This window comes from Bos javanicus, chromosome 13 (assembly GCF_032452875.1).
Source record: "Bos javanicus breed banteng chromosome 13, ARS-OSU_banteng_1.0, whole genome shotgun sequence".
Taxonomy (NCBI): Eukaryota; Metazoa; Chordata; class Mammalia; order Artiodactyla; family Bovidae; genus Bos; species Bos javanicus.
Window position 1 is genome coordinate 65,497,184 of NC_083880.1, and position 22,676 is coordinate 65,519,859.

The 22,676-nt window shown below is 51.9% G+C and overlaps 1 protein-coding gene across 4 annotated transcripts in view; it reads left to right on the plus strand.

Annotated features, from left to right (window-relative positions):
- DLGAP4 (DLG associated protein 4) overlaps positions 1 to 22,676 on the plus strand; it is a 201,905-nt gene that overhangs the window by 94,254 nt on the left and 84,975 nt on the right. For all 4 annotated transcript variants that reach the window (XM_061437479.1, XM_061437478.1, XM_061437480.1 and 1 more), the window contains exons 3-4: positions 17,715 to 18,786; positions 22,337 to 22,578. In XM_061437479.1, the coding sequence (XP_061293463.1) occupies positions 17,788 to 18,786; positions 22,337 to 22,578 (1,241 nt within the window). In that variant the 5' untranslated portion in view covers positions 17,715 to 17,787. The remainder of the gene's footprint in view (positions 1 to 17,714; positions 18,787 to 22,336; positions 22,579 to 22,676) is intronic.

The window sequence follows — 22,676 nt, forward strand, 5'->3', positions numbered from 1 at the left end:
TACCCCAGTATTCTGACCTTAAGAAACCCCATGGACAGAGGAGCCTGGCAGGCTACAGTCCATGAGGTTGCAAAGAGTCGGACACCTTCTGAGCCACTTTCACTTTCAGGCTGCAACTGGCACATTCCTCCACTCCCCCAAAAATCCTGCAGTGATCAGCTCCTATATCTTCCATCTCCTCTTCCAGTGCTCTGTTTCTGGAGGCTTCTCCAGAGAGACAGTATATGAAGGGGCGGAGTGGAGTGAAGGATGCAGAGGAGATGATGGGACATTCCCCTATGCAGAGGGCGTGCATAGATGATGCTCTGTGTGTGAGATATTGGCCTCCCTGTGAGACAGCTCTGCTGGTGAGAACTGGCCTAGCCCCTAGGAGATGTTTACAAATGTTTGTTAAGTGAATAAATGAAGGAGATACAGGACTGAGTATACTGCCACCCCAGCTTGTGGGGAGCCCCTGGTCCAGAGGGACCCTGACAGCTCATTCTGGAAGATGCAAGATGTTCCAGTAGCCTCATGTAAGAGCTCCTAGAGGGAGAGACAGCTGACCAGGCTGCAGGTGAGAGGGGTGGTGGGCAAGCAGATCAGGGAGCACCTCTGGAGGACCAACATATGAGCCAGATCTGGGGGAGGAGGGCATTCAAGGCAGAGGGAACAGCACACACGACAGCCTGGAGGGAGTGTGTCCTGGGAAGAGCAGGTGGCGTGGGCTGGAGAGATGGCTGCAGAGGTGGGCAGTGGCAGGACTGCAAAGGGCCCTGAGTGCCAGGGGAGCAGGGCAGCCAGGGAAGGGTCTTTGGTAAAGGGAGATGTGATTGGAGTCAGGAAGACACATAGAGTCACTAAGAGCAAGGACCCTGGACTTACTTCAAGCCCCAGCCCTACTACCAGCTGGCTCTGGGACCTTGGGCAGCTTCTCATCTGTAAAATGGAGGTGCTGATAATAGTTAAGTGCCACACGGGACAGTTGGAGGTTAAAACAAGTTAGAATATGTGCTAAAAGTGCTTGAAACAGAGTCCAACCCTTGGTGAGGCTGTTTAAGTGTTAGTTATTGTAAGCATTGCATACACATGTGAGAGAGACAGAGGCCATTTCTGAAAGACCACGTGGGAAATTCCATGAGGGGGTGTAAGTTGGGGGAAACTTTCTGGTTTTTGTTTGTTTGTTTGTTTTTTAACACATCCTGGGCAAGTGCTATTTTCATAATGATGGCGGATGGACAGGGAGGGTCCGATGGGACTGGGGAATGGTTGGACCAGAGCTGATGAGGGTCCAGTCATGCAGAGGATGTGGGGAACGGGGAAAGGGCTCGATCAGGGTGTTAGATGCCGCCACCCTAGAAAGGCCTGATGACCTTGTTATATGTGGAAGACAGGGAGAGGGTAGAGTGAGCATACCCCAGGGTTGATACAGCCATATTGGGACATCTAGATCCAAATGGACATCAGGCCAGGGGCCTCCACGGACAGGGTACCAGGAAACATCCCAGGCTGGTCCCTGAGAGAAGGGCCCAAGGTAAGAACAGCCCATGGGGCCCAAGGAGGCTTCCTTAAAGGTTTGAGGAAAACAGCTGAAGCAAACTGTTGGTGTCCACAGGGAGGCTGGGTCCCCCAGTGAAGGTCATGGAGGTCACTGTTGGGAGCTGGATCCACAGTGAGGCACTCAACCCCTGTCCTACCTGTTCAGCCCCTCATCTTGGCGAGGGATCGGGTGGCAGTGAAAGGTTCATGGCCGAAGTCATGGATGAGTCGCCTCTGCACTGGAGGGCAGAGACACCCTGTTTGTCTTGGTCTCAGAGCTGGAAGGGACGATGGAGCACCTGTGGGGGGAGTGTAGCTCACAGATGGTTCTTAACCCTGGAATACCATCCCATCCCTGAGGGAGGAGGGGACAGGGCCAGATCCCCTTCACCCAGGGCAGTCAGCTGGAGGACACTGGAATCTCAGAATATGAGTCTTAGAGACCTCAGTCTTCCTATTCCAGCCAGCCCCTATGTTGTGCAGATGGGGAAATGGAGGTCCAGAAGCCAATGGGGGCCAGCCTGAGCTCACATCAGGGGTTAGGGGCTCAGCCAGGGCCAGATGCAGGCTCTGTGCTCCAGCTTGCTAGAGGGGGGTTGGCGGTTGAGGGGGACAGTGGAAAGTCTTCAGGTGTCAGTAGTGCGTGAGCACATGCTAAGTTGCTTCAGTCGTGTCCGACTCTTTGCGACCCCATGGACTGTAGCCTGCCAGGCTTCTCTGTCCATGGGATTCCCCAGGCAAGAATACTGGAGTGGGTTGCCACGCCCTTCTCTAGGGGATCTTCCCAACCCAGGGATCAAACCCGGGACTCCTGCACTGCAGGTGATTCTTTACCATCTGAGTCATCAAGGAAACCCCATTCATTCATTTTCCAGGCTTTTATTGTGCACCTGATGTATACCAGGCTCTGGGAGGTAGATCAGACTCAGTCAGGAGTGGCTTTACCCTCAAGGAGCTCACAAGATATAGGAAAGAGGAATCCAGATTTGCTGGAGGGGTGACTAAAGGACCACGTGCCCCTGAGGGTCAGAGAAGTACTCCCAGAGGAGACAGTATTCGGGCTGGGCCACTGAGATAAGCAGGAGTTTCCTGGGCAATAGGGAGAGGGGGGCACTCCAGGCAGAGGAAACAGCAGGTGCAGAGCTGGGGACATCTGAAAGTATCATGTTGGGGGCACCCCAAAGGGATTTTTGTGTGTGCCTTCTGGGTGGAAGACAGGGATCGGTGTGCGGACAGCCTATGAATAAGGCCATGGGCCTTGATTTTTAACTTGGTTGATGTTTTTCTGGAGATCCAGTGATAAAGATTGTAGGGAGATCTTTTGCAGGGTGTTCCTAAGAAAGCCTGATTGGGGTGAAGAATGGAAGAAAAGGCAGTCAGTAAAGGACTGCTATCTAGGCAGGTACTGCTGTGGACGATGGGGGACCCTGGGAGGCTGAGTAGAACACACATCTCAGAGTTACCAGCACCGGACGGTTGAGGAGTCCAGGGGGTTTATTCCACCCACACCCCATCCGTCGTGGGTTGATGCTACTTCTGTGGGCATCTGCTCCCAGATATGTCTTGCTTGCCTTGTGCATGGGCTGAGCTTGCTCCTATAGACAGAGTCACAGTCTTTGCAGGAGGCAGCCTTGGTAGGTGGAGGTGAGTGCCCAGCGGATATGGGCAGGGCTCTGACAGCGTCTGTGGCATATCTCATCCTTCTATTATCTTCTGGGGAAAAGGGACCGGCAAAGTGCCTGTGCCAGGAAACCCAGCTCTCGGGTGCCACTTGCACAGCCCGGGCTCACCTTCCCACAGGCACCCAGTGCTGAGGCTCTGTCCACTTACCCCTGGGTCAGGTCATGCCGGCTCAGAAGCCTTCAGACCACCCCTCGGAGCTGCAGTTTATTATTTTTAATACAGTTCTGGGATAGATAATATACACACCTGGATCGGAATTCTAAAGACTAAATGCAATGTGATATCCTGCATGGGATCCTGAAACAGACAAAGGACATTAATGGAAACAGTGAACTCCAGATAAAGCCTGGAATTTCATTACTAGTAATGTACCTATGTTAATTTCTTAGTTTTGACAAATGTGCTATTGTTATGTAAAATGCTAATGTTGGGAGAACTGGGTGAGGGTTATACAGGAACTCTCTGAACTCTCTTTGCAACCTGGGTAATCTAAAATTATTCCAAAACAAAAGGCTTAATTTTTTTTTTTTAATTCTCAAAAAACATAGTAGAAAAGCCCCCCTCCTACCTTTTCCTCCATCCGCTCTGTTCCTAGAGTTTTGGGTACCCATCCACAGATAAGCGAATATGTCCCCTTTTCAGGCAGTCAATCAGTACGCTTCTGCAGCACATGCCGTGGGGGCCCTGCCCCTACCGTCTCATCTCACTGTCTGGTTCATGTCAACTGCTTCCTCCTGGAAACACCTGCAACTCTCCAGCTGAGGGATTTCTTTCAGCTTGCACAGAAAGGGTGGAAGTACTGGGATTTTGTGCCTCCAGGCAGCCCTCTGCTGGGGCTTTCGGAAGTGGGGAGTAAGCACCCCTGTTCCTTTGGCCCTCTCCTAGGAGCAGAGATTCTGAGATATGAGTTCTCCCTGCTATGCAGGGTCCGTGGGGGGCCTGCACTCAGTTGCTCACCACACAGGAATGAGTCCTTGATTTTCTTTCCTTGCTTCCCACCTCTCCACTGTGCTTCCTGGAATCACCTTCTAGATAGACCTAAATCCTTGGCTAGGGGTCTCCTTCTGAGAGAACCCAAGCTAAGACAGGCCCTTGCTGTTTCCATTACTGATGCATTTTAAAGAGCTTTTAATGGCAGTACTTAGAACTGCCTTGTTCTTTTTCATAGCTACATAGCATTCCTTAGTGTGCTAGAGCATAATTTGCTTATTTAGTCTCCTAGTGGACATCTCAGTTGTCTCCAGGCTTTTGCTAGTACAGCATTTTAAGGAGAACCCTGTGGGGAATTCCCTGGTGGTCCAGCAGTGAGGGCTTTGTGCTTTCACTGCAGAGGGCTTGGGCCTGGTCCCTGGTCGGGGGACTAAGATCCCACAAACTGCATGGCGTGGCCAAAAAAAAAAAAAAGTAAGAACTCTGTGCACCCCCATTTTCCATGCATAAGCCTGGGCTGCTGGATAATTCCTGGAAGTGGAATTGCTGGTGGCAGTGGCCTTTGGGGCCCTGCTCTGTTTTGATGGTGGATGGTCTATGCTCTAAGTCTAGGGCCCCTGGGGTTCAGCAAGGCCCCCATGATCTGGCCCCAGGGATCTGCCTTCCCACCCCCACCACAAGGATAACTTGATGTTTCCAGCACTGCTTCCATCTCTCCCCTCTTGACTATGTCTAGCCTATGCTTTTCCCTTCTGTGAAATGCTCTTTTCTACACTTTCCTCTGTTGAAATCTTTCTTGTCCTCAGAGATCTGGCTGAAATGCCACCTCTTCCAGGGAGCCTTCTGGTGCCCCAGTAAGTATTAATGCCTCCTTTCACTTGACTGCACACTCTGGCTTTGATGCTTCTCGGAATTTATTTTTATGTGTTGTCTAATTGCCATGTGTATTTCTGCCTCCTGCACTTGGCCACATGCTCTGTAAGGGCTGGAACTGTCTGAGTCACAGAGCAGGCTCCATAAATGTTGAAGGAATTGAATTAAATGTGCTGGCAATTGCTGCATTCTGGCCATTTTGTTCTGTTGTTTGCCAACACGACCTTCCAGGATGGTCCCTCAGCGGGGCTCAAAATGAATCAGGCTGAGGCAGGTGAACTCTGGGGCCCACATGCCCACAGTCAGGCCTCGGGAAGCTGGAGAGCAGGGCAGTGTGTCCCTTGGATGACCTTCCCCTAACAGACCTCTTCCAGGAGGGTCATGGTGAGCAGGCGGTTGGAGGGTGTGTCCCCTGATCCCAGCTTGGGGCTCTGCGAGGTGGTGGCACAGGGGACATTGTTATCTGAAAGCTGAGAGGTAGCTCAGGGAGGGGGCTGGAGGGACAGGCTCTAGAGCCAAACTGCCTGGTTCAAATCCCAGCTCTGTCATGTCCCACCTATGTGCCCTTGGACAGTCACTTCTTTCTGTACCCGCTGTAAAGTGGGGCTAACAATAGGATGCTCGTCCAAGGGCTTACTGGAGGCTCTAACAAGACAATTCATATGAAGGGCTTGTGCATATGTAGGAAATCCCTGATAAATAAGCTTTAGAAAGGTCTTGAAAGGCTTTTTGGGGGTTCCCATACCAAGCATGTACCAGAAACTTTTGTGGGTACTCTGCAGGCATGCTCTTGCTGAAGCTCCACACATGCCCTATAAGTGAAGTATCTTAATGTATTAAATTGTGGTAGGATACACATAAAATTTACCATTTTAACTGTTTCAAAGTGTGCGATTCAGCGGCATTAAGTCCACCTACCGCGTTGTGCGGCCTTCACCACTATTCTCTTTTGTCTGTGCCGGCCTTCATTGCCGCACACCGGCTTCCTCTTGTTGCAGTGCGTGAGGACTTCTCTAGTTGGCGGTGCAAGGCTTCTTGTTGCAGAGCACGGGCTCTAGAGCGTGCAGGCCCAGTAGGTGCAGCGTGTGGGTTCAGTTACCCCACGACATGTGGGATCTAAGTTCACTGACCAGGAATCGAACCTGTGTCCCCTGCACTGAAAGGCAAATTCTTAACCACTGGGCCACCAGGGAAGTCCCCCTTCACCACTGTCTATCTTTAAAACTCTTTTATCACCTCTAAGAAAAATCTCGTACCTATTTAACAGTCACTCCCTGCTCCTCCTAGCCTCTGGCAACCACTAATCTACTTTTTGTCTCTAGTAATTTACCCATTATAGATATTTCACATAAATGGAATCATACAATAGCTGGGCTTTTGTGTCTGGCTCCTTTAACTTAGTGTAATGTTTTCAGGGTTCATCCATGCTGGAAATTGTATCAGGACTTTGTTCTTTTTGTGGAGAAATAATATTCCATTGTAGCAAGTGAAGTATCTTATCCATGCTTCCCAGGCGAAGAAACTGAAGCTTGGAGGGGCCAGGTGACCTGCATAAGGTCACACCACTGGGAAGAGGTAGCGCCAGATTCAAACCCAAGTCAGATGAGATTCAACTCTCTTAGCACCTCCTGGTGGACAAACGCTCTCTTAGCCAAATTAGTCCCATTTGGTGCCTCACAGGGGCCCCACACAGTTGGGATAATCATCTCCATTTTCCAAATGAGAAAACCAAAGTAGGGAAAGGAAGATGCCTTGCCTGAGGCCACATAGTGAGTCTGCCAGAACTGAGTCCCCGGCCCCACCAACACAAGGAATGTTTTGACATGGCAGCCACGGGGGCTGTTGAGGTCCCTCTAGGCCCCTCTGGAGTGGGATGGGGAGAAGATGAGTTCTGCCTTTGCCCCCTTCTTAGTCCTATAGTCATCCCATTGTGACCTGGGGAGCTGTCCGTGGTGCTGAGAGGCACCTGCTTTGCAGCTGTGACCAATTGTCCCCTGCCGTCCATCCCAGAGTGGTTTTTTTGGCTTTTGTTCATCAGCAAAAAAAAAAAAAAATCATTTCTGTTTACCAGCACCTCAGTCAGACTGCTGACTGTAGCCTGAGCAGCAGGGTGGTGGGGCACAGCAAACCCAGAGTCAGGTGATCTGAGCCCCTTGAAGTGTCCACCTGCCATATGACCTTGGGCAAGTCCCAGCCTCTGCCTGAACCCAGTCAGCAAAGTGTATCATGAGGAGGTGGGACAAGATACGACAGATTCAGAGCTGAGCATTTTAGTGGGCTTCAGAGAGGCTTCTGTGGGCATTGCAAAGGGTGAGACCCCATCTTATCCCCCTTCAGTCCCACATAACCATCATGATCAATAACTACATACAGTGATCCAGTTCCAGGCAGCACTCGCTGTCCCAGCTGCCTGTACTGGTGAAAATGGTCTCTATCTGCACTGTGTGTATGGTAGCCACTAGCAAAAACATGGCCATTACACAGTGGGAATATAGCTAGTGAAACTGAGAAGCTGAATTTTCATTTTTATTTAATTCTTTTTAAGTTTAATTAAATGTCTAGAGCTGGTCTAGACAGTTGGGCTCTGGGGATATGTGGAAGGGAGAAGGCCACTTAGAAAGTGCCCACAGGCCAGGACACACCCAGCTGTTGTTGGTTCTTGACCTCTAGAGTGCACTAGACTAGGAGTCAGAAGCTTGGGATCAAATCACAGCTATCACCAACATGCTGTGTGATCCAGGCCAAATCTCATTCCCTCCTGAGCTTCTAAGTAGCTAAACATGGGTGGTGTCCAGCCCTGTCTGCTTGTGGGTGGGTCCTGTTGATAAGGACAGTGATAGTGAATACATGTAGGACACTCACCACGCCTGGTGCTGTGCCAAGCCGTCTGACTATATTATTAATAACTTCATTTATCTTTCCCAACAACCATTTTAGGATGCCAGGCTCAGGGAGGTTCGGTAACCAGCTCAAGGTCACACAGCACCAGGCTTCAAACTTGGGGAGGCTGCCTCCAGAGCCCACATTCTCAGCCTCCATACTGCATTGCCTGCAGGGAGAGGAGTATCCTCAATACTCCCTAGGGCATCTCAGGGAGTGGCTGAAGAAGGGCAACAAGGTTTGAAGTGCCAAGTGGTAGGCCTTTGGTGAAGCCTGGAGGAGGAGGGGAAGGGAAAGTCATGATAATCACCCTTTCATCTCCCTAACTTGGGATTTTCCTAGGTGAGGGTGGGCTGACCCTGATTCCCCTAGGATTGAGGGGGTCTTGGCTTGGGAAGTTGGGGCAGAAACTCAGATCTCATTTAATCCATCTCAGCCACAGACACCTCTTCTTTTGCCTGTGTCCCCATGTTTCTTCTTGCATGGGGTAAGCATATGATTCACCTTTAAATCATGACACTTATGAGAATAAAACAGGGAGACTAGCCATCAGGAATTCAGGATAACAGCTAGAATCTGAGTAAACCACAATGTATGTCACCCTCTTCATGCCTGAACATGTATGAGACCCAGCTCCGTGCAGGGTCCTGCTTCAGGCATAGAGAAACTCTCAGGACTGCCTACGATTCCTTAGGGTGGTGGCTCCCATCACTGGGGAACCCAGAGGAAGCCTTCCTCCTCCACCTGTAAGGTCAGAGAGGACTTCCTGGTGGAGGAGGTATCTCTTCTGAGCTTCGAGGATATTAAGTAGGGAAGGAGGTTAGGAACAGAGCATTTTTCAGAAAGGTTCTAGGGACTAGAAATAGACCAGCCTATGTGGGATACAGGCATGGAGAAGAAGCAGGAAAGGGGAGTGAGTTAAGCCAATAATCAACTTCCTTCTTGCCCCTTGGGCAGCTCCAGCTCTTTCCAGCTACCCTCCCTCTGAGGCTCTGTCTGTCCAACTACCTCATTTAACAACTGCGTGTTGTACACCTACTGTGTGATGACTCTGTCCTTCGTGCAGGGGATACAGCTGAAAATGAAATAACATGGTTCCCGCCTCCTCCTCTCTCAGAGCCCACAGAGACTGGGGAGACAGATATTAATCAAGTACACAGGGAATCAAGCAGGATAGCTGGAAACCCTGACGAGTGCTTTGAAGGAAATCAAGAAGAAGGTCAAGGGAGAGGAGGGTGGGACGGAGGAACTGTCTTGGACATAGGGGTCAGGGAAGGCCTCTGCAGAGGTGACACTTGAGCAGAGATTCAACAGAAATAGCCAGTATGTGAAGAGTTGGAAGGGAAAATTTCCAGTCAGAGGGAACAGCATGTGTAAAGGCCCTGTGGCAGGAAAGAGCTGGGGGTGCTGGGGAAATGCTGAATGAGGGGGCCAATGTGGCTGAGTCAGGATGAGGGGGATGGGTTGTTTTGGGGGGTTGTTGGTCTTTGGGGAGGGCTATGTCTGGTCTTAGTTGCAACATGCAGGATCTTTCATTGCTACACATGGATGCTCTAGTTGTGGTGCACAGGCTTAGTTGCCCCGTGGCATGTAGAATCTTCCCAGACCAGGGTCAAACCCATGTGCCCTGCATTGGAAGGTGAATTCTTAACCACTGGACCATCAGGGAAGTCGGGGGATGGGGTTTCGCCCGAGAATGAGGGGAAACCTTGAAGGGAACTGGATGAAGTGATTCTATTCTATTTGGGATTTTGAAAGGATGACTCTTGTGATTCTTCCCCTGTAGTCCCTTTGTTCTGAGGCTCTAGGTTATTTCCTTCTACCTTTTCTGTGTCTGCCACACAAAGTTGGGTGCCAAGTGGGGAGTGTGCTGGTGACCTCTGAAGCCCCTGCTGAGAACAGATGACTTAAATGGGGTATGGTCTCAGAGAGGCCTGGTTAGCAGTCCTGTCCCCCAGAGCTCCTCAACTCCAGATCTGTGCCCCTCACCTCAGAGGAGCTCAGCACCCACATCCCAGGCCCTGGGTCCAGAGTTCACCACCAGGATGGGAGGCATAGGAATTCGGCTTTGAGCAGAGGAGGGGACCTAAGATGGGGACAGGACCAGCCACATGTCCTGAACAACCCATCCAGGGGAACCTGCTGGAGCCATTGCCGGCCATCTTGTTGACCAAACAACCAGTTGATTGAATGTCATGCTTTCTAAACAGTTGCTATGGACACAGACTTAGGCTGGAGGTAATCCTGACCTTGAAACCATCGGGATAACAGATCCTTCATAGATGGGGAGGATCCTGGAACCTCAGCCTGGAATGTGGGCTCAGGAGTTGAACTGATATGCACCAGACTCCGACACCTACCAGCTATGGGGTCTAGAGCATGTGACTTTAGCCATCTGAGTTCTTTGCAAGCATGGATGTATTAATATTAGTCACCTATTTCTGTGTAAAAAGTGTATATATGTAATATGATATAATATAAATATATATTACTTATTATATATATTTATATATATTATATATATATATATATATATATATATATATTTAAAAACCTGGCAGTGGCTTTAAAAGCAACTAACATGTAGAGACTTCCCTGGTGGTCCAGTGGCTAAGACTCTGTGCTCCCAATGCAGGGGAGGCAAGTTTGATCCCTGGTCAGGGAACTAGACCCCACATGCCACGACTAAGTATTCCCATGCCACAACTGAAAATCCCGAATGCTGCAACTAAGACCTGCTGCAGCCAAATACATAAATATTAAAACAAACCAAAAAATGTATTATATCTCATACAGTATCTGAGGGTCAGAAACAGCCTCAGTGGCCCACAGTCTCTCAGGAGGTTGCAGTCTAGGTGTTCCCGGGGCTGCAGCCGTCTGAAGTCCTAACTGGGCTGGAGGATCTGCAGCCACTGACATGGCTGGTAAATGAGAGCTGGCTGTCAGCAGGCTGCCTTAGTTCCTCCCACCCCGACCTTTCCTTAGGGCTGCTTGAGTGTCCCCACAACATGGCGGCTGACCGCCCCCAGGGCTGGTGGTCCAGGAGAGTGAGGAAGAAGCTGCAGTGTCCATTCTGACCTGCCTCAGAGGTTATGCTCGGTCATTTCCACAATATCTTATCAGTTGCACAGTCAACCCTGTTCAGGTTGGGGTGGGTTGTACACAAGAACGTGAATAGCAGGAGATGGGACCACTGGAGTGTATGTTGGAGGCTCACTACCACAGTGGGCTCATTATGCCCACCAAGAAGAGCTGTGCTGAGAATTAAATGAGCTCACAAATGGGCTATCCTGCTATCCAGAAAGCATTCGAGAAAGGATCGCTTTGATGAGCTGGAGCTAAAAGCTCACCACCCTGTAGCTGCCTCACTTTCTTCATCACTTCTGAGCATCCCCAAGACCTTTTGCCGCTCTTCTCAGTTAGCAGAAGCCTTGATGAGTCTCCACGGAGTCCAGGCGCTGTGCTGGGTGCCAGTGACACAAGCGTCACAAAGACAGACCCTGTCCCTGCTACCTCAGGCTCCATGGGACACAAATCTGGGTGATACAGAACGAAGGGCTGGCAGGTAAGGCGCTGCTTTGGGTGGTAATCAGGGCCGGCCTCTCTGTGGAGGCAGCCTGTGCGCTGAAATCTGGATAAAGTGAAGGAGGAGACACATGGTCAGAGGGGGACAGAGCATTTCAGGCACCAGTAAGGGCAAAAGCCCCAAGATGGGGCGTTAATGATTTGTGTCCAAGGAACAGCATGGAGGTCCAAGGGAGGGTGCAGGAAGTGAGGCCAGGAAAGCAAGAAGAAGTAAGAAGAATGAAAAGCAGACTTCCCTGGTGGTCTAGGGGTTAAGAATCCATCTTCCAATGCAGGGGATGCGGGTTTGATCCTGGTCAGGGAACTAAGATTCCACATGCCCCGGGGCAAGTAGGCTCACGCGCCACAACTAGAGAAGCCTGTACGCTGCAATGAACAGCCCACATGCCTCAACTAAGACCTAATACAGCCAAATAAATAAATATTTTTTTGAAAAAAGAAGAGTAAAAAGATAATCTTTGAGTTTAAGGTCAATGGGAGTTTAAATTGTCTGGGTGAGATCCGATAGGGGCCTGGCCATAGGCAGGGCAGTAGGGGCGGGGAGAAGTGGTGGGATTTTGAAGGATTTGCTGTTGAATGGGATTGGGGGTTGGGAGGAGGCAGTAAGAAAAAGATGAGTCAAGGATGATTCCAAGGTTTCTGACTGGAGCAAGCAGGAGGATGGAGTTGTCATGAGCTGAATTGGAGTGGACTGTCAGAGGAATGGGTCAGGGTAGGTGGGACATCAGACATTCGATTTTGGACCTCCAGGGCAAGATGTCAAGGAGACAGTTAGAGATGTGAGTCTGGTGTCTGAGAGAGATTGGGTGAAAGATGTAAATCTAGGAGTTGTCAGATATAGATGGTGTTTAAAGCCACAAGTCTGGATGAGATCAGCAGGAGAGGGAGTGTAGGGAGAAGCGGGGAGCAGTTCCTCTAGAATTTAGAGGTCAGAGGAGGGGAAGACAGCCAGAGATAGAGCAGGAGATGTGGGAGGAGAACGGGATGGGTACCCAGAGATGAAGTCACACTGTAACACAGCCTGCTTCTCTCTGCCTCCAGCCCTACTCCGGGCCACATCGAGGCACTGGAGGCCCCATAGAGCCCATCCTTCCCCTTCCACACATCAGCCCTTCAGAGGCAGAATGCAGTGGCTGTATCGTCCATGGACTTCCATGAACATCCCCGGAATATCCAGCCATCATCCACACCATTTCCAGCCTTCCATCACTCAACTCACTCTCCTGTGTCCCGCTCTGTCTGTCTGTCTCTCTCTTAATAACAGGACTCAGCACTGAACAGAACTATCTTCTCCCTTCATTTAGACTCTTTCTCTGTTAATGTGACCATAGACAAAACCAGTGTTTCAGATAGCACCAAATTCAAAGTTGTAGATAGGAAACAGTAAGGAATCTGGGCTGCTTAGAGGGAGGGACTGTGAAAAGGGAGATGGGAAATGTTGGAAAAGAGGTTTAGGGTTAGATCATGAAGGGCCTTTTTAATTTTTTCCCCTTTGGCCACATCATGTGGCATGTGGATCTTAGTCCCCCAACCAGGGATTAAACCCATGCCCCCTGCAATGGAAGTACAGCGTCTTAACCACTGGACTGCCAGGGAAGTCCAGGAAGGGTCTTTCTTGATTGCTACACCAAGGAGTTTGGACTGAGGAGGGAAGAGAACCCAGAGAAAGTTCTAGATTAGGGAGATGGCTCAATCAGGTGAGTTTTGCTTCAGGAAGGGCCATGCTGGGCTCTGTCCTTGGCCTTGTCCCTCATTAGCTCTCCCATGGTCACTGGCCAACTTTGGCTCCAGGGTGAGCTGGGATAGAGCAGGGAGGCGCCACTCTGTGCAGATGGGGTTAGCGGCTGCAAATACAGAGGCACCACAGAGCAGGGAGGGCTCTTGGGGAGGCAGCAGCTCTGCTGGTTCCTCCATGTTTCCAGGAGGGCAATGAGGCTTATATTAATGAGAGGTAATTATGGGCACCCGGATGGGCCTAAGTATAGCTCGGAGACAAAGGCAGCCAGCTGCTTCCCCTGCAAGGCCGAGGCCTGCCTATTTTAAGACTTCCCCAAGGTGAGGCTCCTGCCACCCCTGGGTGCTGGGTGACTGAGAGGTTGGCACCCAGTGTTCCAAGAATCCTGGCCAAGAGAGCTCAGGTGGATCCATGTGGCCAGACCACCCTCAGCAAACCGTCCGTCTAATGCCTAGAGGTGGAAACTGAGAGGGACCATCCAAGGTCGCAGAAAGTACAGAGCAAGGCCAGGATTGGAATCTGGGTGCAGTTGCCTGCATTTTCCACTAAGCTATGTGGCCTCCTACACTGGATGCCTTGGCCTACCCCTAAGAAGCACAGTGAGGTGAGGACCAGAGCACTACTGATATTTATCAAGGGCCTAGAGGCTTTCTATCTGACGTCATAATTAATCCTCATCATAGTCTTGAAAAGTGAAGATCCTCATACCATGTTATAGAAGAGGAGACTGAGGTTTAGGAGGAATGATTAGATCACCAAATGATCCTCAGTAAGAAGCGAAAGAAGTAGAACCCAGTTACACTCTGGCTTTGGATTCAGATTCCCCAGGAAGTAGACTCTGAAGCTTTCCTGGGAAGTCTCTTGGAAACATCTGTGACAGCTGAGGGGCACAGGATGGGCCAGTATGAAGAGTTAGGTGGAGATGCAGTTACAACAAAAGCCTCAGCTAATCCCAGGGGAAGCTCTGGAGCTGGGATGGCCCATTTGTTCTGAACGGGGCAGGAAGGCCAGACCTGGGTTCTGTACACCCATCAGTGACTAGACACAGGCTGCCCCTGGGAGGAAGCATGACCTTCACTGAGGCATCGCCCTTTGGCGGAGAGCAAGTCCTAACAGGTACCTGGCCATGAACTGTCAACAGCCAGTGTCCTTGGCCGCTGGAGATGGGTGTGCCTCAGTTCTGAAGTGGGACTGAGGCTGGAGAAGCTGGTAGAAACTAGAGCATGCTGGGCCTTCTAGCCCTCCACTCTTCACTGAGGAATCTCCTTACCCTCTACTCCTTAGCTGGCGATCTAGCCCCAACACAGTCCTCTTCCTTTGCAGACCCTCTAGTGCAGGAGGACCAATGGAGTTGTGAGTAAAGAGCCTTGGGTTCCAGGCTGGAGTGACCTTGACATGAGGCCTTATGCTGTCCCTTTCCCAGGCTGACACTCTTTGTCTCACAGTTGCTTTAGCTCCAGCATGCCATGTGGCTGGAGCCTAGGGTTAGCGGTCTGCATAGACTAGCTCTCCTCAATGGCCTTGAACACCCAGCCAAGAGCCATGGGGATGGGACTTCCCTGGTGGTCCAGTGGTTAAGAATCCACCTTGCAATACAGGGGATATGGTTTTGATCCCTGGTCGGGGAACTAAGATTCCACATGCCGTGGGGCTACTGAGCCCCAACTAGAAGGTCCGTGTGCCACAGTGTAAGATCCCCTGTGATACAGTGAAGATCCTGTGCATTGCAACTGAAACCTGACGCAGCCAAGTCAATAAATAAATGAATTTAACAACAACAACAACAGAAATCTTTAAAAAAATGAAAGAGCTTCGGGGAACCACTGAAGTGGAAGGACACTACTGCTTTGGCATTTTAGAAGTATCATTCCAGTTGCAGTTTGCAGCCTGGATTGCAGGGGTCTTAGAGTGAACGTAGAGAGACCAGGGAGGAGGCTGGTATGATTTTCCAGGTGAGCGGTGGAAGTGACATAGACAGAGGATACAGAGAGGGGATGGCATCCAAAAATATAACTGAGGTGGAGTCCCTGGGACTATCACAGTTGGGGTTCCTCAGAAGCATGACCAAGATAAGGATTCAGGTGCAAGTACTTTATTGGGGAATAGGCGGCACAGTGTGGGAGCGGGGAGGTGAGGCAGGGAAGGGAGGTGGCCAATGAAGGGAGTGTTATCAAGCAAGTGACCACCCAACTGGAGCTCACTGAGGACTGTAGAGCCCACTCCTCTGTAGTTCCAGCCAAGGGGAAAGAGCCAGGGTATTTATACACCAACCACACAGTCGTAGCTGAGAGCTGCAGCCAGAAGATGCGGTGGGGAGGGGGTTGTTAATTCTCCCGCAGTTCCTGCCAGCCACATGTGAGCAGAGCGCACTCCAGCTGCTAGAGAAAGCCCCCGCTCCCTCCAGCAGGGATGCAGGTGCTGACAGTTGGAAGTCAGTCTGTTGGGCATCACAGCGAGATACGGGTGGGGTACCCATAGCCACTGCCGTAGTGACCAATTGGACATGAGTTCAGTAACAGGCTCTTATTGAAAGACACAGAAATGCAACTCAGACTTAAGCAAAAAGGCTCTTAACGCTCATATCTAAGATGTCAGGCAAGATCTTGACAAAGAACTGCAGGTTGACACTCAGATAGCAGCCTGAGGATGCCTCTTTCCCAAGAGTTCAGCCATAATCCCAGGGCTGACTCTCACTGGCTAATAAGGATCCTGTTTCTATCTCAGAGCCAATCAGTACTCGGGGATGCAGGACTCCGATTGGCCAGGCCTGGATCACGTGTCTACCCCTGCAGCTCTGGAATAAGGCTGATTCCACCTAGACCACAGGAAGGAAGTCTGAATCATTTTTTAGGCACAGTGGGAACTGTCATTAGGGGAAAGATAAGAAAAGTCGGGAGAGAAGTGCTCAGGGCTGAGAGGACGAGTGTAGTGTGCACTTCTGGGGCAGGACTGCAGCTGTCTTCTGCTCCTGGTGACCAGCCCACTCCACCTCTGGTATTTAGAGGGAGTCAGACCCCTGCTGAGCCAGTGAGCAAGCGGACTATGTTTGCAAACTCTTCTGCATTTTCAGTATCATTGGCTTTACTTGAGTGGGCACCAAGGACAGATTCCTACACACACAGTTCTCCAGCTGGAGAGCCGAGGAGGCTGGCCCCTGAGCCCAAGGACACTGCTGCCCTGAGGAGCTGTAAGGAAGCTTGGCCAAGAGCAAGAGGGATCCGGGGGTGGTTTTGTGCCCAGAGGGAGCTGCTGCTGGCTGGAGTGGAGGAGGATACTTGATTTTCTGGGACACTGATGGGGTGGCTGAAGTCTGAGTTACTTACTTCACTTTGGCTAGAATTGCTTCTCCCAGACTCAGTTTCCCCATCTGTAAAATGGAGACAATGGTCCTCCACCTCATGTAGCTGCTGTAATGAAGATAAAGACGCACATCAGCAGAATTCCTCTCCAGGCTGGGGATAAAGGTTCTGACAAGTCACCTGGTAGAAGCAGAGATGCTTCCGGGAGTGCTGTTCAGTCACAGGGACCATCATTAAAATGCTCTGTACTTCAGAAGTGGGGTCCCTCAGGCTTCTAGAGGCAAGGAGAGGTTCCAGCAAAGAATGGGGAGAATTCCACCTGGTGGACTCTGAGCAAGTCTCAGGCTGAGGAAGGCTTGAGGCACCGTTGGTCATGAAAATAGCCAGGTCCAAGGATGGCAGGCCTGCTTCCAGGGCCAGCACGGATCTTCCCATGGTGGTCTACACTGCCAGTGGGACCAGCCCTAGGGATGAGGGGTGGCTGTTTGAGGGGCATGTGGAGTGAGCTTGCATGTATGGGGCTCCTTGTGGTGAGGAACAGTTATGCCGCCATGGAATCTGGAGGAGACCCTGGTGGCTCAGTGCTAAAGAATGCCTGCAATGCAGGAGACCTGGGTTCGATCCCTGGGTAGGGAAGATCCCATGGAGAAGGGAATGGCTACCCACTCCAGTATTCTTGCCTGGAGAATTCCATGAACAGAGGAGCCTGATGGGCTACAGTCCATGGGGTCACAAAGAGTTGGACACGAATGAGTGACTAACACACACAAGAAGTCTGAGTTTGAACCTGGGTTTCCAGTTTATTGTGAAAATATATTCATCAAGGTAGGAAAGTAGAACATATTTTAACAGTTTGCTAGCCTGAGCTGTCACTTTTATTTACATACATGGTGAGTGGGTCTCCATTTTACTCTTTTATTTTTAATGCTATCATTTGTATTTGGAATTAAGAAAATGATATGAATGAACTTTAAAAAATTCCTTGTGTTTCCATATAAATTTTAGAATAAGCTTGTCAATGAAGAATATATATAAATTTTTTTTTTGGCTGTGCTGGGTTTTCATTGTCCATTTTACTCTTGATCTCAACGCACAATGCTAAGGGCAGGCCAGGAGTCTTCAGAAATCTTCCCAACCTTGAGATCTGTGGGGCGTCTGGGCTAGCCTTCTCCTCCAAATCCAGCTGATGCCTATCTGTCTTCTCTCCCCAGGTCAGCTGCTGCCCGGGAGAGGCAACCCGGGCGCCCCGCTAGGGCGACGGCCCCTGCCCTGAGGGCCGGGATCATGAAAGGCCTCGGTGACAGCCGCCCCCGCCACCTCTCTGACAGCCTGGACCCACCACACGAGCCCCTGTTTGCCGGCCCTGACCGCAACCCCTACCTGCTATCGCCCACAGAGGCCTTTGCCCGCGAGGCCCGCTTCCCCGGGCAGAATGCCCTGCCAGGGGACGGGCTCTTCCCACTCAACAACCAGCTGCCACCGCCGAGCAGCACCTTCCCCCGAATCCACTACAACTCCCACTTTGAGGTGCCAGAGGAGAGTCCCTTCCCCAGCCACGCCCAGGCCACCAAGATCAACCGGCTGCCTGCCAACCTGCTGGACCAGTTTGAGAAGCAGCTGCCCATCCATCGTGATGGCTTTAGCACGCTCCAGTTCCCCCGCGGGGAGGCCAAGGCCCGGGGAGAGAGTCCTGGCCGCATCCGCCACCTGGTCCATTCTGTCCAGCGGCTCTTCTTCACCAAGGCGCCCTCCCTGGAGGGCACGGCAGGCAAGGTCGGTGGCAATGGCGGCAAGAAAGGCGTCCTGGAGGACGGCAAGGGCCGGAGGGGCAAGAGCAAGGAGCGGGCCAAGGCCGGGGAGCCCAAGCGGCGCAGCCGCTCCAACATCTCCGGCTGGTGGAGCTCGGATGACAACTTGGATGGTGAAGGTGGCGCCTTCCGCAGCAGCGGCCCAGCCTCGGGACTGATGACACTGGGCCGCCAGGCGGAGCGCAGCCAGCCCCGCTATTTCATGCACGCCTACAACACCATCAGCGGGCACATGCTCAAAGCCGCCAAGAACACCACCACTGAGCTGACCGCCCCGCCACCCCCGCCCGCACCCCCGGCCACCTGCCCCAGCCTTGGGGTGGGCACCGACACCAACTATGTCAAGCGGGGCTCCTGGTCCACTCTGACCCTCAGCCACGCCCACGAGGTCTGCCAGAAGACCTCGGCCACCTTGGATAAGAGCCTGCTAAAGTCCAAATCCTGCCACCAGGGTCTCGCCTACCATTACCTGCAGGTGGGTCCCTGCCAAGGTCAGGGGTGGGGTGAAAGGTTGTGGGGAAGGCACCAATTTGAGACCCAGCTGTACCACAGGTTGACTTGGAAAGTTGTTTCACTCAGGCCTCTGTTTACTCCCCTAGGAAGTGGGTGGCTGGTGGTATCTTGCTAATAAGAAGATTCTTTCCATTGGTCATGTGCTCAAGAGGCATTGATTAAGACCCTTCTGAGACCAGCCCTGAGTAGGGACTAAAACATATCCCTGCCCCCCCTTAAAAAAAAAAAAAGATTTATTTATTTTTATTTTTGGCTGTGCTGGGTTCCCACTCTAGTTGCCGCGAGCAGGGGCTACTCTTCATTGTGGTGCATGGGCTTCTCATTGCGATGGTTTCCCTTGTTGCAGATCATGGGCTCTAGGCGCATGGGCTTCAGTAGTTGTGGCATCCAGGCTTTAGTTGCTCCATGGCATGTGGGATCTTCTGCACCAGGGATGAAACCTTCGTCCCCTGCGTTGGCAGGTGGACTCCTAACCAGGAGACCACCAGGGAAGCCCATATATCCCTGCTCTTGAGAAGAAAAATCTGAAAGCTGAGTCATCTATCCCCTCCTAGAACCAATTGCATGGCATTCTGGTGCCAACCTCCTACCTGGTACTGCCACCAGACTGGGTGCTCCTTGAGGACAGGGACCATATCTGGTGCCATCCTGTGTCCCCAAGCCCCAAGACAGAGTCTGTCATAGAGGAAGTGGTCAAGAAACATGAGAGGAGAGAGGGGTAGATGAGCAGATGAGCACTAAAGTGAAGAGATCAAAAAATAAATAAGACCTATTCCTGATTACGGAGAAAGCAATGGCACCCCACTCCAGTACTTTTGCCTAGAAAATCCCATGGACGGAGGAGCCTGGTAGGCTGCAGTCCATGGGGTCGCTAGAGTCGGACACGACTAAGCGACTTCACTTTCACTTTTCACTTTCATGCATTGGAGAAGGGAATGGCAACCTACTCCAGTGTTCTTGCCTGGAGAATCCCAGGGACGGGGAAGCCTGGTGGGCTGCCGTCTATGGGGTCGCACAGAGTCAGACACGACTGAAGTGACTTAGCAGTAGCAGCAGTATTCCCGATTATTAGGATGCTAGGAGGAAAAAAGGGGCTTCCCAGGTGGCTCAGTGGTAAAGAATTCGCCTGCCAGTGCAGGAAATGCAGGAGATGTGGGTTCGATCTCTGGGTCAGGAGGATCCCTTGAAGGAGGAAATAGCAACCCATGGACAGAGGAGCCTGATGGGCTACAGTCCATAGGGTCACAAGAGTCAGACATGACTGAGCAACTGAGCATGCACACTGGAGAAAAAGACACATGAACAGACAGTCCTGTCAGTGAGAGCAGAATGTGATGAAGATGAGCAGGGAGCTGCAGGAGCCCAGAGGCCCTAAGTCCTTTTGGAGGACTAGCTTTTTTCTTTCAGACACTAGAGTTTATTGAGGCACTTATTATGCACCAAGATCCCACTGCTGGAAAGTGGCAGAAGGTTCAGAGACATCTCTGCTGCTACACACGCACTGGCCTCTCAAGGGCAGGGTGAGTGGCTGTGAACTGGGTAGCTCCCAGCGCCACAGCCCAAGCTGTGGGTGAAAATGACAGGAAGTAGATTTCTGTTCACTAGATGGGAGGGGCTGCTTCAGTAGGTAGCGCGTGCCTCATCCCAGAGGGCAGGTCAGCACAGGCCTGGCCAGCCCTTGGGACCACATTAGATGCATTTTGAACTAGATGAACATCAAAGTCTGACAGATCCCTGCATTCTTGTCATTCTATATAAAATTCCAAAGACAGTGAGACTACGGAGGGGAAAGATTCTTTTTGTTTTTCCAAAGGGGGGAAATGAAATCTAGGCAGTATTTTATATATTTAAGGCTTTTGTGGCTCTCAATCTACCTTCCTTAGTTTAGAAATATAGGAGAGGGTGGTGTGCAACCTAGCTCCCTCTCAGATAATGTGGTTTAGTCTGATCATGTGAAAATGCTTCAGAAACACCATGAAAAAGTGACCCTGCGGGCGCTGGGGTAATGCCAACTGTTTGCTCCACAGGAAGTAGGTGGGTAAGAGCTGGGGAAGCAACAGGTGTTGAGCAGGGGGTATATAAAGCCACCTCCCAAGGGACAGGTGAGGAAGAGAGGACGGACTAGCCAATGGTTTGGGGTGGAATGTACAGAACAGTCAGCGGGGAGAAGGAGTTAATGAGAAGTCTGCAGGGGGGGACCTGGGCTGGGAATCCCAGGCAGGGACCTTCCCTCAGCCAGGAATCAGCCACCAGCAATGCAGGGACCAAGAAGAATGTGGACTCTGCAGGCATGGTGATTTGGGAAGTGTGTGCATTTGTGGGTGTGGGCAAGAATCGGTGTGCTGTGTGCACTGAGAAACGTGTGCCTGGGTGTCCACAGTGACATATAGACCCAGCGAGAGTGTGAGCTCTGCATGTGTTGAGGCAGGGACACGGTGAGGCGGGGACAAGTTGAGGTGGGTCCGAGGCACACTGGTGGCTAGTGTGCACGTGAGAAGGCGTGTAAGCTCTGTGTTCACATCATGTACTCACTGAGGGAGGGGCACACCTCGAAGTGGCTGGGGTGTGTCCTTGGGGAGGCGGGAGTGGGGGTTATGCCTGCTCTCTGAGATGAGTGTACATGGCACGGTGTGTTCACCCTGTGCTGGGCTGAGGTACGGCCATACTCCATCACATGGTGACCATCCACTGTCGTGGATACATCGGTGGGTATCAGGTGAAGGAGGGCGTAGACTATGTGCTTCCTGGAGCGGCTGGTGGATCCTGGCCTCAGAGGGCAGGAGAGGTCCTCTCAGTTGGTTTGCCATTGTAATCACTGCGGTCAAGGCTCCCTTCACAGCTGCAACCTCGCTTGCCCTATCACAGCTCCCTTCCACTGATGGGGTCCCTGGGGTTCAGATGGGAACACTGAGCCCTTTTTCCAGCTCACCACATGGCTGCCCAACCCGGGAAAGCCCCTCTGCTCTTGGTACCTCAATTCACCCATCTATGGGGTGAGGAATGTTGGTTGACCCCAGAGACCTCACCCCCATCCTTCAGGTGAGGTCCTCTGGCTGGGGCCCTCTGACTTGTCCTCCCTCACCATCCTAAGGTCTGGGGACCTCTTTCAGGCCTGCGGCTCTCATCTGTGCAGTGAGATCATGAGCCATCCACTGAGTTGGTGGGGGAAGTGACAGGAAGGTAACGGTGCTTACACTGTAGCTGGGGTGGAAGCCATTGTGAACATTCTGTCTGGGCGGTTTTGCTGGGGCACCCAGCCTGGGATCCATGGAGAAATCTAAGGTCAGGGAAGGTCACATAGTGAAACTTCCCAGGATATCCTTCGACGGTAAGGCCGAATTCTCCAAGATGGGAGAGCGAGGGAGCTTTACAGTCTTAGGGATGGGGATTCTATCCCGCAGCTCTTTCCCCAGGTGATGAGTCCCATCCTGGGTGGCCGGTGGCGCTCTGGGGGTGTGCGCTGCCCACCCGCAACCCCCGAGCCACCTTCGCTGAAAGCGGTCCATCCCCAGGTGCCCGGCGGCGGCGGCGAGTGGACCACCTCGCTGTTGTCCCCGCGCGAGGCGGACGCCACGGCCGAGGGCCCCATCCCGTGCCGGCGAATGCGCAGCGGCAGCTACATCAAAGCCATGGGCGACGAGGACAGTGACGAGTCCGGCGGCAGCCCCAAGCCCTCCCCCAAGACGGCGGCGCGGCGCCAGAGCTACCTGAGGGCCACTCAGCAGTCGCTGGGAGAGCAGAGCAATCCCCGCAGGTGAGCACACAGCCCGGGCTCTAGAGTCGCGCCCACAGGCCAGCTCCGCCCCCGGGAGCCCCGCACCAGAAGCCCTGGCCACTCGGAGTTCGGCTCCC